Source organism: Malaclemys terrapin, chromosome 21, assembly GCF_027887155.1.
Source record: "Malaclemys terrapin pileata isolate rMalTer1 chromosome 21, rMalTer1.hap1, whole genome shotgun sequence".
Taxonomy (NCBI): Eukaryota; Metazoa; Chordata; order Testudines; family Emydidae; genus Malaclemys; species Malaclemys terrapin.
This window is the reverse complement of record NC_071525.1, coordinates 21,083,289-21,098,940: the sequence shown is the minus strand read 5'-3', so window position 1 is coordinate 21,098,940 and position 15,652 is coordinate 21,083,289. Positions and strand designations below refer to the sequence as shown.

Here is a 15,652-nt window from a genome sequence, read left to right as displayed (position 1 = left end):
TGTAGTGATGGCGCATGAGGACGCTGTCGGCTCTGCAGGTTTATGTGCCCGAGTGGTTCATAGAGAGACCGAGGACCAGGAACTCGGACGACGGCCCCTCTTCCCGGGTCTGCATCCCACCATGACGCCACGTGCACCCCACGGACAGGTCAGTGTCTGCGACCCAGGACAGGCTCAGGTTAGAGCCTGCGGCATAGAGCAGCTGATCGGGCTGATCACAGGGGTCAGGCTCAAATGGAGCAAACCCAGGATGGTCACACACCTCGACAGGGCAGGGAGAGCCCCAGCACCCGGCGACAACTACCCAGAGCTGGCGCCAATGCACAGGGCTGCCCCGGGGCACCGGGACCCGGCCTCCCTGGGAGTGCCTCAGACTAGGAGAGGAGCCAAGGGGATCTCGACTCCCTGAGGCGGCACCGATCTCAGGACGCTGCCCGCTGCGGCTGTGTCAGGAGAGCCCCATGTCTCCCAGGGACGACGGCCACCCCCGTTATTTCGACCTGCAGGAGAGCCGTGACTGGGGCTCATTCACACACGGTGCCCCTATGCTCGCCCTGCTGGGCGAGACCGGCAGCAACCCAGGGCAGGGACGGGGTCTCTGTGCCACCCCAGCACTGTGGGGACCCAGTCAGGGGACTCCACACACAACCCCACCCCAGATAACAAACCCAAGGGACAGCGTCCTCCAGACACCCCCAGGGGCTGCGGCAACTGATGCAAAGTCTCCCGCCCAGGCGCTGCTGGGACCAGACTGGGCCGTGCTGCAGCCACCCGGGTCTAACCCCACCCCCCCGCAGGGGCGCAAAGGGGCCTGCTGGGAACTGACGCGCTGTGGGACCAGCTCGGCCACCCCCTGCCCTGCTAACGCACAGGACAAAACCCCCGAGGGGCTCGACTGGGCCTAGACTCTCCTTGGAGCTGCTGATGGGACACGGGACCCAGTAGCTGGCTCCAGGCTGAACCCCGCCACCCATCAGATACACCCCCAGAGCCGTGCCCAGCGTCCCGGTGGTGTTAGTGCCAGTGTCCCCACATCTGGCCCCCCAGCTCCCGGGAGACGCCGCGCTCGGTTTTCCAAAGGAGTCGGAGTTTCCGGTGCACGGGGCCGGGCCTAGACCCAGCAAACCCGCGTTCTAGCAGCCCCCAAGGAACACGGACGGGATGGGCTCCCAGGACCCCAGCTCCCGCTCCGTAGGGAGACCCTCGATCGAGGGCGAACACGGGGCTGACCCGGGAGCTGGCTCAAGCTCCTGTCAGGCCCGTGCGAGGGAGGTTTGAAGCCCGTCTCCGGAGGCTGGGACAGGTGGGTCTAAGCCCCCCGCTGAACTGCTGGACTGAGCCCTGGTCACTAAATCAGGGGCAGAGAAGAGCCACAGAAGCGATTCCAGGGCGGGAGGAAATGCCTTGGGCAGGGACGGCTCCCGGCTTTTTGCCGCCCCACGCAAAAAAAAATTTTGGCTGCCCCCCCCCAGCCCTGGGCTTCCCTCCCCACACCAGTGCCCTCTCCCACCCGCACCCCCTGCCACCCCAGCCCTGGGCTCCCCCCACCCAGGGCCAGCTCTAGGTTTTTTGCTGCCCCAAGCAAAAGAATTTTGGCTGCCCCCCTTTTTAACAAACCCCAGTGTTAGGAAGAAATTGCATGCATTTGTGGAGAACCTAAAGAATTTGACTGGCATCACATATTGTACAGAAATGCAAAAACCCCATATAAAATTGCCAGCAAGTTAAAGAAGTATGGGCTGGAAGAATGGACTATAAGGTGGATAGAAAGCTGGCTAGATCGTCGGGCTCAACGGGTAGTGATCAATGGCTCCATGTCTAGTTGGCAGTCAGTTTCAAGCGGAGTGCCCCAAGGGTCGGTCTTGGGGCCGGTTTTGTTCAATATCTTCATTAATGATCTGGAGGATGGCGTGGACTGCACCCTCAGCAAGTTTGCAGATGACACTAAACTGGGAGGAATGGTAGATACGCTGGAGGGTAGGGATAGGATACAGAGGGACCTAGACAAATTAGAGGATTGGGCCAAAAGAAACCTGATGAGGTTCAACAAGGACAAGTGCAGAGTCCTGCACTTAGGACGAAAGAATCCCATGCACTGTTACAGACTAGGGACCAAGTGGCTAGGCAGCAGTTCTGCAGAAAAGGACCTAGGGGTCACAGTGGACGAGAAGCTGGATACGAGTCAGCAGTGTGCTCTTGTTGCCAAGAAGGCTAACGGCATTTTGGGCTGTATAAGTAGGGGCATTGCCAGCAGATCGAGGAACGTGATCGTTCCCCTCTATTCGACATTGGTGAGGCCTCATTTGGAGTACTGGGTCCAGTTTTGGGCCCCGCACTACAAGAAGGATGTGGAAAAATTGGAAAGAGTCCAGCGGAGGGCAACAAAAATGATTAGGGGTCTGGAGCACATGACTTATGAGGAGAGGCTGAGGGAACTGGGATTATTTAGTCTGCAGAAGAGAAGAATGAGGGGGGATTTGATAGCTGCTTTCAACTACCTGAAGGGGGGTTCCAAAGAGGATGGAGCTCGGCTGTTCTCAGTGGTGGCAGATGACAGAACAAGGAGCAATGGTCTCAAGTTGCAGTGGGGGAGGTCCAGGTTGGATATTAGGAAAAACTTTTTCACTAGCAGGGTGGTGAAGCACTGGAATGGGTTCCCTAGGGAGGTGGTGGAATCTCCTTCCTTAGAGGTGTTTAAGACCCGGCTTGACAAAGTCCTGGCTGGGATGATTTAGTTGGGGTTGGTCCTGCTTTGAGCAGGGGGTTGGACTAGATACCTCCTGAGGTCCCTTCCAACCCTGATCTTCTATGATTCTATGATTCTAAATAAAAATCTGCCATTCTGCCTTCCAATGCTGGTTCTACTCCCTTTGGGTATGTCCAGACTACCCGCCAATTCGGTGGGTAGTAATCGATCTATCGGGGATCGATCTATCGCGTCTTGTCTAGATGCAATAGATCGATCCCTGAACGCGCTCCTGTCGACTCCGGAACTCCACCAGGGCGAGCGGCGGTAGTGGAGTCGATCCCGCGCCATGAGGACCCGAGGTAAGTCCTGTAGCTGAAGTTGCATATCTTACGTCGACCCTCTCCCCCACACAATGTAGACCAGCCCTTTCTTAGACCTGGGCTACACTCAGGACTTCCCAGCGCTGCCGCGACAGCGCTGTGAAGCGCGAGTGTAGTCGCGCCGCCAGCACTGCGGGAGCTCTCGCAGCACTGTAAGAACTCCACCTCTCCGAGGGGAGTAGCTTGCAGCACTGCGAGCGAGCGTGCAGCGCTGCAGGCTCTGATTACGCTGGTGCTTTACAGCGCTGCACTCGGGGGGGGGGGCGTTTTCACACCCCTGAGCGCAGCACGTTGCAGCGCTGGACAGCGCCAGTGTAGCCAAGGCCATAGAGACAAGAGGGAGGAGTGAGGTTAGCACTTCATTAGCTAAACATATCAAAGAGAAATTCAGAAAGTCAAGCCACATGAAACGGTTCTGTTTTAAGCAACAGAGAGTCCTGTGACACCTTTAAGACTAACAGGTGTATTGGAGCATAAGCTTTCGTGGGTGAATACCCACTTCGTCGGACGCAAGTTCTGGTTTAGGGTTTTAGAAAATGTGCTCATTGGTGGAGAAGGGGCTGAGGATGAATCAAACTGACAGAACCAAACGTGACCTCCTCGTTCACCACAGCAATCCCCGTTCACACTTGCAGTGGGGATCAAACCGTTTCTCCTATTTTTATTTCACTTTAGTATAAATCTCGCCCCCCCCATCTCCCGCAACCCCATCTTCAGTGCTCCAAGTGCACATGGAAGGCATAGGGACTAACCCTCAAACCTTGTCCCCAGAAAGGGATGGGGATCTAGTAAAGAGGGTTCAGGCAGAGGAGCGGGTGTGGGGGTGCTTGGGGGCTCTACACTGGCAGAGAGGCGGGGTGTGATGTATTCGCGGAGGAGGGGGGAGGAGGAGAGGGGGTATCAGGAGGGTTGCGGGCGAAGAGGTGCAGGGGAAGGGGGAGGTGCGGGAGCAGAGGCCTGGGAGAGAGGTGCGGATGAAGGGAGAGTACAAGGGGAAGGGGTGCGGCGAAGGAGTGATGGGGGAGGTACAAGTGGAGAGGCAGCGAGCGGGATGGGAGGTGCAGGGGCTGAGAGGGGCAGGTGAAGGGAGAGTACAAGGGGAAGGGGTGTGGCGAGGGGGGGAGGTACAAGTGGAGGGGCTGCGAGCGGGATGGGGGGTGCAGGGGCTGAGAGGGGCAGGTGAAGGGAGAGTACAAGGGGAAGGGGTGCGGCGAGGGGGGGAGGTACAAGTGGAGGGGCTGCGAGCGGGATGGGGGGTGCAGGGGCTGAGAGGGGCAGGCACTGACAGGTGCTTCCCCAGCCCCGTGCAGGCAGAGCCGAGAGGACGGACATTGACCCCCAGGTGCCCAAGTCGCGGGGGTCCCCTGGCAGGGCAGTATCCCCCACCGCCTCGCTCGGAGCCAGGCTCTGCCTCTCCCCACCCCTGGCGCTGGGGGGGCCCGGGGCAAGCAGTGCAGGGCTAAGGCGGGGGAGGTGCATGATGGGCTGGGTCCGGGGGCAGGAGGGGGCAGCTCGGGCTGCCCAGCCACTCGCCCCATCAGTGCGCGAGCCAGGATCTGCGCCCCCTGCCCAGCCCGGCGGTGCCCTGCACAGCCCCCTCGGGCGGGGAAACGCCGCGCCACCCTGGGGAGACTCAGAGCAGCAGCGGTGGCGGCAGCAGGACCCTTCCCACTCCCTGCATCCCGGGCCCCACTTCCCTCCCTCCCCGGCTCCTCACACACTCCGGGAGCCCCTCTCGCCACCGCAGCCCGGGCTCCGCTCCAGGGGACGATGCTCTGGCTCTCCAGCGGCGGGGCTCTGGCCAGGGCCGGCTCCCGGCTCCCGGCTTTTTGCCGCCCCAAGCAAAAAAAAAGGGGGGGGGGCGGAGTGCCGCCCCTTGGAAAGTGCTGCCCCAAGCACATGCCTGGAGCGCTGGTGCCTAGAGCCGGCCCGGGCCTTGGAGCAGCGACTGGCAGAGCTGGATCTGTTCAGCCTGTCAGATCCCTGGGGTGTGTCTGTCTGATACCAGTGGGTCAGCCCCTCCGCGGGGAGATAACGGGCGTGGGAGCTCCCAGGCCAAGCCAGAGGGAACGGCTGGAAGTTCCAGGCAGACACGTCCCAGTTAGACAAAGGCCCAGGCTTGTACCAGGCTGGGTGACCAGCCGCTGGGACGAATGCCCGAGGGCAGGGGTGGACCCTCCATCTCGGATCCAGGCTGGGGCCTGTCCAGCCAACACGAGTGTCTGGGCTCCATACTGCGCTAACAGGGGATTCTCTGGCCTGCCCTGTGCAGGAAGCCGGACTAGTTGGTCGAACCGCCCCTGCTGGCCTCAAACGCACCAAGTCTGTTAATTATTAACTGTTTACAGCAACTCTGACGGCGCCTTCCCCTTCCCGTCACCGAATCAGCTGGCGCTGGCCGAAGGTTACTGACAAGGCGCACAAGGGGAGGGGGCATTAGCAGACGGGTTCGGGGTGACAGGCACACGGGGGACAAAGGACGTGGCAGGAGCTGTTCTAGGTGGTTATTGGCACCCACGCCCTGCCGCTCTGCCCAGGACAATAGATCCACCAGCGTCACTGCTGGGTGCAGAGATTCTCGGCTCTGAGCTCCTGCTTCCCCCAGCAAGTTACCCATTAACCGCCTGCCTGCTTATCAGGGACTTTCCTACAACCCTCCAGACCCCGACATGGGGGGAGGCGGGAGCAGGGCTCACAGAGGGAGGGGCTCCCGGCTCCCTGGTGACCAGGGTGGGGGCCCACGAAACATGGAGGAGAAAGTTCCCCAGGGTGATGGGGGGGGCTTGGAGACGCTGTGGGGCGGCAGTGCCACCCCCCTTTTCCCCCCAGAGTATCTCACTCTGGGACCCAGGGTGAGTCTAGCCAGGCACCAAGGACCCTGCCGCCCCCACCCCCACCCCAGGGTGACACGCTGAGGGTGACTTCGCCAGCCGCCCCTCCCCTGGTGCCGTCAGCCAAGCACCCCTGCCAGGTGAATGGGGGCGGGAGGCCGAGGGCAGCGAACAGCCAGGCCTGGTGCGTCTCTGCTACGGGGGAAGGACCCCACCCCTCTGCTGCTCTCCCAGCTCTTCCCATCAGACCCCCCTCCTCCCTGGGGTTCCTATCCCAGACTCTGCCCGTTGGGGGCGCCCCACACTCCCTCCCTGCATCCGGCCAGTCGCTCCCAAGGAAAACACGTGTTTGCAGCTTCCCAGCCCTGGCCGTGCTGCAGGGCGTCTGTGCTACGGGCCGGGGGTGGGACTGGGGGGCTCTGGGGGCAGAGAGGGGCTGTCAGCCTTCAGCCAGATGTGCTTTGGTTGTGGGGCTGGCAGGGCTGCGTGGCCTGTGCTGGAGAACTGCCCTGGGGCAGAGCACGAGAGCCAGGGGTCGAGCTACCTACACCAGGGATGGATTTGGTCCATTGTGTTTCAGCAGGTTGATCTGTTATGTGGATTATGGTAACACAGAGATTGTTCCGGGTGCTGCCCAGACCCAGACCTATCAGGGCCCCATCGCGCCGGGCGCTGCCCAGATCCAGACCTAGATCAGGGCCCCATCGCGCCGGGCGCTGCCCAGACCCTGGCCGAGATCAGGGCCCCATTGCGCCGGGCGCTGCCCAGACCCCAACCCGGATCAGGGCCCCGTCGCGCCGGGCACTGCACACACACAGCGAGACGGCCCCTGCCCTGAAGGGCTCCCAGTCTAAGAGGCCAAAGGCAGGATCACTCTCCCCGTTACAGCTGGGAACCGAGGCCTGGAGAGGGGCAGGGACTGGCCCAAGGGCACCCAGAGAGTCAGCGGCAGAGCTGGGAACTGAACCCAGGAGTCCGGGCCTCACAGCCACAGACAGATGAAACTCCAGGTTCTCTGCTGAGTCCCACGGGGCAGCAGGCCCAGGGGGCAGTGGATGGGCACAGAGAGCAGCAAGGTTCCCTCCCAGGGCGGCGGCGCACAGAGATCTCTGGGGTTACCCAGGGGAAAGCAGACCAGGCCAGAGGAGGCTGGAGCCCAGATGCCCCGGTGAGGGGCCCGACGGAGCCGGGGGAGCTGGGAGGCTGAGGCGCAGCTGGGGATACTCTCAGAGCGAGTCGATGGAGGTGAGGTCGCTGATGCTGACCCAACTGGAGGCTTCGCACTACCAGACCCTGGTGTCACTGCAGTGACGCTGGCCAGGGTGAGGGTGCGGCTATCAGGGACCCGCGCCAGGCACTCGCCCAGCCAGGGGCTGCCCGGCCCTCAGCCAGCGGATGGCGCCGGTGCCAGGGGAGGTCACGCAGGCGAGAGCTACAGTGTTAGCGAACTCCACTGGGCAGGGGCTGCGCACCCCACCTCGGGCAGCACCAGCTCCTCTGCGGGCAGAAGGGGTGGACGGGACAGGTGGCTGGGGGGGGGCAGCGCTCTCCCCCCTCCAGCACCTGGCATGAGGAGTCCAGCCGCCCTCGCACCATCTCAGGAGCCGCACAGGGACACGCAAGAGCCTTCACCCCCCCCGCCCCCCTCTGAAGGGAGCTGGGCCGACAGCGCAGACACATCTTCCTTCTGCAGCCACTGCCCTGGGCAAGGAGCCGCTGGGAACGGGCCTCAGGGTGATTAGCCAGGGACGGGGCGGCCTGGCAGACACCCCCCAGAGCTCCCAGGGGTCCCCTGTCATCCACAGCAGCAGGGTCCCTCTGCCCCCAGTTACCGTGTGTGTGTGTGGGGGGGGAAACACAAACAGGCCCCACGCGCCCCTGGAAATTGAGGCACAAGGTGACCGCAGCTCCTGGAGTCCCAACAGTGACGGGCACTGGCTCTATGGGAGACCGGGGGGGGCAACGGACTCCTGCCCCCCAGATCCCTGCCCCACAGCCTCCGTCAATCTCCTGATCCCACCCGCACTCCCACTGGAGATTGGGCAGCAGCGCTGGACTGGGGCAAGTGGGACCAGGATCAGGTCCAGTGAGCGTGCTCCTGCCGCAAACAGAGAGAGGAACTGAGGCTGAGAATCACATGTATGCAAGACCAGGGGCGGGGGGGGCAGGGTGTGCTAGAGAATCCCCCCCCCCCCGAGGAGACAGCAGCTGATAGGGGGAGCTGCAGGCGTGGGGGGCCCCAGAGTCTGGGGAGGGAACCACCAGCCGAATACAGAACCTAGATCTCGAGCCCCGGGGGCCCGATCCTGGCCCCAGGTGAGAACACACGGATGGGGCTGGGGGAGCGTCCCGGAGAGGCCCAGCTCCCAATGGAGCCAGAGGGAGACGGGGTGAATCTGCCCCCCAAATACCCCAGCGCTCAAGAACGGGTGTCACAGCCGCACTGATTGCACATGGGGAGAGAGGGAGGGGCCCCAGCACTGACACCCCTTCCCAATCCCCCCAATATACACACCCTCTGACCCCCCCAACATGGGATATCCCATCCCCACCCCCTGAATCAACCCCCACACAAACACACCCAGCATAGGTACCTCTCCCCATGCCCTGGAGCAGGCCTCCCTCCACTTCCCCCCAGCACCAGATGTTTCCCTTTCCCCCCAAGGGGTGGGGGCCATGCCTCAGGCCCCCAGCTTCCCTACAGCCCGTCCTTCCCCGGGCAGAGCCACCAGTGCCAGCTCCCCGGGGCAGCACGACCCAGCTCTGCCATGGAGACGCTTCTCCCCAGGCCGGTTAATGCTCACTCGGGCTGGCAAGGCAGAGATGCCGGGATGGGGGGAGACACTAGCGGGGCCCGGAGTGGCTGTGGTGGGCAGGAGGCAGTGGGGTGGGAGGGCACTAGGATACCAGGATGGCATGACGGGGTGCCAGGGACACCCGGGGGAGCTGGAGGGGCTGGGACAGGCAGGGGACACTGCAGACACCAGGACAGGCTGGGGGCACCAGAGACCCTGGGGGCACCAGAGACCCTGGGGGGACTGGGCCCCCGGAGCCTGACTCCTCCGTGCCCAGAGCAGGGTCGATGCAGGCGGCATGAGGGAGAGCTCCCCCCACAACACACAGCCCCCCTCACCAGTGTGTGCCCCAAACCCCAGGGGATCTCAGGGTTTCTGGCCCAGCCCTTGGCCCCTTTGCTGCGGCTGCCAGAGAGGGGCTGGATCCCACTCCGGGGCCAGGAACCGAGCTGGGACCCAGCAAATCCATGTCACCCCAGACCCTGAACGGGCACTGGTGGGAACGGCGGCTCTGGTGGGTGCTGGGAAGCCCAGGGATCCCCCTATGCACAGTCAGGCTCAATCCCACACTGCTGGCACTGCCAGGGACAGCCAGAGCCGTGGGGGTAATGGCAGGACGGGGGGACCCAGGGCCCCACATTTCTGGGGGCACCATCTCCCAGGAGAAGCAGGGGGCAGGGAGTCCCAGGCTACCCCACAGTGTCTGTGTTTGGGGGCGGGTTCCCCCATGTCCCAGCCAGGCTCATCCCCGGGGGAGACGCCCAGAGCCCCATCGCTGGGACGGGGATGGCGGTTGGGGGGGGCACAGATGGGATCAGCGCAGCTCCGGGGGGGGGGGGTGGGCACTTACCATAGACGCACAGAACCACCGTGGCGAGGACACGGTTAGGAGGGATATCTATCTTCACCGTGTAGTTCCCGGTGTCGCTGAGCGTTAACCCCGCGATGTTCAGGACGCAGCCCGGCCCCGCTGTCTCCCGCCCCGTGTGAGCCGGGCCGGGGGTCTGAGCGGGTGTTTGTGGGTAGTAGGTGAAGATCTCTTTGGTTCCATCAGTGCTGGTCGCTGATCGGTACCAGGTGCAGGACACGACGTCCTGTGGCAGTGGCTGTGGGGCCAGACTGACGTCCCCTCCCACCGCGGGGCTCTGCGAGGTGATGACGATGGTCACTGGGGTCTGGGTCTGGGCCGGCGCCGGCTGGAGGCAGGAGCCCAGGACGGAGGCTGCGGGGGAAGGAGAGTCTCAGTTGGGCAGCGAGAGGCCGGGGCGTGGGGGGTCAGTCGGGGCCCGGGGGGACCAACCTCCCGGCTACACCCAGCCAGAGAGCGCGGGGTACGGGGCAGACTCTGGGCCGGTCTGAGCCGAGCTCCAGCTGTCGCTCCCCATGGAGACAGGTGGATCCCCAAAGCCGCTGAGAGAGTCAAACCTGTGACCTCCCCCGGCTCTGACACCCCCAGGTCAGGGTGGGGTTAGAGCGGGGGCTGAGTGGGGGCTGGCGGCCCCCCCATCCCACTGGGACAGGAAAGAGAGGGGATCAGCGGGGGGGGGGAGCCCCCTGGGACGCAGCTACGGGCAGGGAAGTCTGGTGAGAAAACGCCCCGGGCCAGAGCCCGGAGGCTGTAAATCGGAGCTGCTCCATGGGACACAATATCCCCCCACGGACACCACTGGGGATGGGGGGGGGCTGGTATAGGGACAGGCAGGAGGCAGGTACAGTCGGGTTGTTGGTGTCCCTGAGGCCGGGATCCGACCAGTCACCAAAGAACAATTCACACTCGCCCCCCCCCACCCCCACCCCCGGCCCCAGCTGTCCGGCAGACGGGATAACTCTGGGGGTGGGTGCAGGATCCCGGGGGGGCCGCAGGGGACCCCATCCTGGGACTACCGAGGGGGTGAACCCCGTCCCCACCCTCCGCCCCAAAGCTGCCCAGCCCCCCCCCCCCGCCCGTGCCCTGCTCTCACCTGCCAGCAGCAGCCCTTTCCAGGGGCCGCCCCATGCGGGGGGGTCCCAGCTCCCGGGCAAACGCCCCATGGCCCTGCCCCTCCCCAGGAGGTCGCTGCCTGCCCTGGCCTTGCAGAGAGCCGAGTGCGGTGCCCGGCCGGACGCCTGGGTTCTCTGGAGCAGCTGTGCCAGCTGCCGGGACTCCCTGACTGAGACTCTGGCCGGGCGGGGTGGGGACTAGACAGCCCCGGTCCCTCCCCCTCTCCGGGGGCAGAGCTAACTCCGAGCCAGCCCCTCTGTCTGGGCTCCCCCCCCCCCCACCTGCCCAGATGTTTGCTCCCTGCACCTGTGAGTCCCGCTCTAGGGCAGGGGCAGCTGGGAGCCGGGCAGATGTGGTCGCCACATCTCAAAAAAGATCTATTGAGATCGGAAAAGGTTCAGAAAAGTGTGACATAAATGATTAGGTGTGTGGAATGGGTCCCATATGAGGGGAGATTAATAAGACTGGGACTGTCCAGCTTGGAAAAGAGACGACTAAGGGGGGATATGATTGAGGTCTATAAAATCATGAGTGGTGTGGAGAAAGTAAATAAGGAAGTGTTATTTACTCCTTCTCCTAACATAAGAACTAGGAGCCACCAAATGAAATTAATGGGCAGCAGGTTTAAAACAAAAGGAAGTTCTTTTTCACACAATGCACAGCCAACCTGTGGAACTCCTTGCCAGAGGATGTTCTGAAGGCCAAGACTAGAACAGGGCTCAAAAAGAGAACCAGCCCAGTTCCTGGAGGCTAGGCGTGTCAAGAGCTATTAGCCAGGCTGGGCAGGAATAGCCCATCTCCTAGAACTGGAAGGGACCTTGAAAGGTCATTGAGTCCAGCCCCCTGCCTTCACTAGCAGGACCAAGTACTGATTTTGCCCCAGATCCCTAAGTGGCCCCCTCAAGGACTGAACTCACAACCCTGGGTTTAGCAGGCCAATGCTCAAACCACTGAGCTATCCCTGCCCCTGCTGTCCCTAGCCTCTGTTTGCCAGGAGCTGGGAATGGGCAACAGGGGATGGATCAATTGATGGTTCCCTGTTCTGTTCATTCCCTCTACGGTGACCAGATGTCCCAATTTTATAGGGACAGTCCAGATTTTGGGGTCTTTTTCTTATATAGGCTCCTATTAGCCCCTGTGATGGACTCACAGCCCCCACCTCCGTCCTGATTTTTCACATTTGCTGTCTGGTCACCCTAATTCCCTCTGGGGCACCTGATATAGCCGCTCTGATGTTCAGTCCTGGGGCTCGGGGATCCCTCAGGGGACCCCGCACGCTGTGGCTGGCGCAGGCACTGGCACCAGTGCAAACACACCCAGATGGGACCGGCAGAGTGTCACACTCAGCACAGGTGTGTCAGCACGGGGGGCCACACTCACAGAGACACTCGCCCAGTCTGGGTCTGTGCAGCAACCGTACAATGGGGGGGCGATCTCTGTGCAGTGACCGAGTGATGGGGCCTGACCTTAGACGGGGTCAGTACAACGGGGAGCCAGATCTCCATCAGGGTCTGGGCAGCGCCAGGTGTGACGGGGCCCTGATCTCGGTCGGGGTCTGTGCAGCGCCCGGCACCACGGGGCCTCGATCTCAGTCTCGGGGGCCGGGCAGGGCAGGGCCTGGTGCGATGGGGCCCTGATCTCAGTCTCGGGGGCCGGGCAGGGCAGGGCCTGGTGCGATGGGGCCCTGATCTCAGTCTGGGGGGCTGGGCAGGGCAGGGCCTGGTGCGACGGGGCCCCGATCTCAATCACGGGGGCTGAGCAGCGCCAGGCGTGACGGGGCCCTGATCTCGCTCGGGGTCTGGGCACCGATGGCGCGCTGGGCCCCGATCCGGGGGGTCTCTAGGCGCTCTGTGACACACACATTCGTGTTGTCCCTGGCAGCCCCCGTGCTCCAGCGACGCCCAGAGGCTGCCCAGGCCCAGACTCGCCTGGGATGGTTCTGTGCTGAGTCACACGCGGGCACGGTGCTGTCGGGGTGGGAGGGGCCCTGCCCCGGGCGGGGGGGAGAATCTTCCCCCCTCCCCCGGCTGGGGGCCCTGGGGTTTTGTTTCCAGGGAACCGGAGGGGTGGGGGGTTTCCTCCCATTTCAGTTCCCACGCACTGCCCCCCCACCCCCAATGCGTGACATCTCTGAGCCCAAACCTCACCCGCTCCAAATAGGATCCTGCCCCAACCCCCGGGTGCCCCTGCCACCCCCCCCCAGCCCTCTGGGTGTCCCCAGCTCTGCAGACCCCACCTGGGCAGCCCAGCCCCCCTGGGTGCCCCCTTAGCCCCTGAGTGCAGCCGTGGGGCACCCACTGCCCCTCATGCCCCCTGCAGTCGTCCCACCCCTCGCTGAAGCAGCCTGCGCCAGCTGGGGGCTGGCCCCAGACTCCGGGTGGCACTGGGACAATGTGTGTGTGTGTGTGGGGGGGGTATTTGCTCTGTGTCCCCCGCCCTGGGGAGGGGGGAACAGGGGTTCAGATTCACCCCACCGCTCCCCTGCAGGGAGCACAGCTGACCCCTAGTCTGGGAACCCCCCTGAATCCCCCCTGAACCTGCTGCTGCTGGGGCACCCGGAGCTCACAGTCCCACAGCGCCACCCCGCGGCCAGAGGGGGAATGGGCACGAGGGGGGATGGCAGCACCCAGGGCATGGGGTTCATGCTGTGTCCCTCCTGCATCATCTAGTGGGGTTCCCCACTCACCCCAGAGCAGGTCCTGTGTTCCCACAATGCAACTCCTGGGGAACAGGGTGTCCTGGGACCATCCCCAGCTCTGGGAGGGGAGTGGGCTCCAGTGGGTTAGACCCAGGTAGGTCTGGGAGCCAGGACTCCTGGGTTCTGTCCCCAGATCTGGGAAGGGAGTGGGGGCTGGTGGGTTAGACCCGGGGGGCTGGAGGGCCAGGACTCCTGGGTTCTATCCCCGGCTCTGGGAGGGAAGTGCGGTCTGGTGGGTTAGACCCAGGTGAGTCTGGGGGCCAGGACTCCTGGGTTCTGTCCCCGGCTCTGGGAGGGGAGTGGGGTCTGGTGGCTTAGACCCAGGTGGGTGTGGGGACCAGGACTCCTGGGTTCTATTCCAGCTCTCGGTTTCATTTCATGTAGCTGGGGGGTGCCTGGGGTGCCAGGAAGGCTCTGGAATGGGGAAGCCCTGGGGCACTCCACACTCTGGGAATCGGCCCAAAAGTCACCGTTCTCCACTAATCCTTCCTGCTCGGTTCCCGTCAGAGTCATCAGGGTGACAGGACAATGGGTCCCCCCCCCCCCCCCGCTGGGCCAAACCGCAGCCAATGGGCACCGGGCTGGCAGCCGCTGGGGTATAAAGGCTGCGGCAGCCCCAAGACAGCGCTGCGGAAATGGACCAACTCCTGTGCCTGTTCCTGCTGCTGTCTGTAACAATCACAACCTGCTCGCCCCGTGTGCCAGGTGAGAGGGGATGGGGGTACCTGTATAACCGCCCCCACACCCCACCCCGAGCCAGCTGCACCTCAGCACCGGGCAAGGGGTCCCTATATAAACAGCCCCTGCGCCCCACCCCAGAGGGGCCGCATCTCAGCACCGGGCGTTTAGCTTCCCTTCTCCTGTCTGATGCAGGTGGTGGACACGGAGCGGACGGGGAGCTGAACCCAGTCAGACGGCGCGTGACCGGAGCAGGGCTCTGTGAGTGCCCAGGTCAGTGTCCCTGCCATGGGGTGAAGTTGGGTGAGAGAGGAGACACCCCCCCACACACACACACACATGTGATGTCTCCTGTCATTTCAGGTTGGTCGGGATCCAAGCGCCAGCTCGGAGACCTCGGGGATGGGGCCAGACACAATGGGCTGTGCCCCTGTGATGGCATCGTCCCCCATGGCCAAGGCAGGGGTGAGAGCCCAGCATCGGGGGTAGGGGAGCAAGGCCAGAGAATGGGATCTGCTAACGGGGCGGGGTCAGGGTTAGGGGCTAGTAATGACAGGGGCAGAGTGGCATCAGGGAACGAGGGAAGGGGATTTGAGTCTCATCACAGGGTGCAAGGAATGGGGTTTAGGACTGAGGTGGAGGGGGGCAAGGATTGGGGGATGGGATTGAGGGGTAGAGAGGACCAAATGGGGTCTGGTAAAGGGTGCAGAGAATGGGATTGGGGATGAGGTAGGGGTTGAGATTGGGGTCTGACATCGAGGGGAAGAGGGGATGGATTGGGGTCTGGTAAAAGTGCAGAGAATAGGGTTGGGGATGAGGTAGGGGTTGAGATTGGGGTCTGACACTGAGGGGAAGAGAAGATGGATTGGGGTCTGGTAATGGGGGGCAGAGAGGAGGTTTGAGATTGAGGTGGGTGCAGTGTTGCGGAGTGTGGGGGAGTCAGGGCCCTGCACCCCTCTTCCTGAGATTCACTGCGACTCTCAACCAGCCAGTAAAGCAGAAGGTTTATTTAAGGACAGGAACACAGTCTCAAGCAGAGCGTGTAGGTACGACCAGACCCCCTCAATTAGGTCCCTCTGGGAGGTTCAGGGAGCTTAGACCCCAGCTTGGGGTTCCCTGCGTTGCACCACCCAGCCCAAACTGAAACCAAACCAAAACTCCTCCTGCAGCTCCTCTCTTCCCCCTCCCCCCAGCTCCTCCTCTCCTTTGTTCAGTCTCCCGGGCAGAAGGTGTTAATTCTCCCCACCCCCATTCCTGGCTCAGGTTACAGCACAGGTAGCTTCCTTCAAGGGAAGTCCCACATCCCCACTGCAACCCCCCTGCAACATTCCCAGGTCAAATCTGCCCCGCTCCCTGCTCCGTCACATGCAGGGATTGGGATCTGACACTGAGGGGAAGAGAGGATGGATTGGGGTCTGGTAATGGGGGGCAGAGAGGAGGTTTGAGAATGGGATGGGTGCAGGGATTGGGATCTGACACTGAGGGGAAGAGAGGATGGATTGGGGTCTGGTAAGGGGATGCAGAGAGGAGGTTTGAGAATGGGATGGGTGCAGGGATTGGGATCTGACACTGAGGGGAAGAGAGGATGGATTGGGGTCTG

The 15,652-nt window shown here is 63.0% G+C and overlaps 1 protein-coding gene across 4 annotated transcripts in view; it reads right to left on the bottom strand.

Moving 5' to 3' along the window:
• Positions 1 to 10,851, bottom strand: part of LOC128827115 (carcinoembryonic antigen-related cell adhesion molecule 6-like) — a 32,434-nt gene extending 21,583 nt beyond the window's left edge. For all 4 annotated transcript variants that reach the window (XR_008442937.1, XM_054010853.1, XM_054010855.1 and 1 more), the window contains exons 1-2: positions 10,657 to 10,851; positions 9,546 to 9,917 (exon numbers count right to left, since the gene is read on the bottom strand). Coding sequence is in view for 3 of the 4 variants with exons in the window: in XM_054010853.1 (XP_053866828.1) it covers positions 9,546 to 9,917; positions 10,657 to 10,726 (442 nt within the window). In the remaining variant the exon portion in view is untranslated. The remainder of the gene's footprint in view (positions 1 to 9,545; positions 9,918 to 10,656) is intronic.
• Positions 10,852 to 15,652: the final 4,801 nt, after the last annotated feature.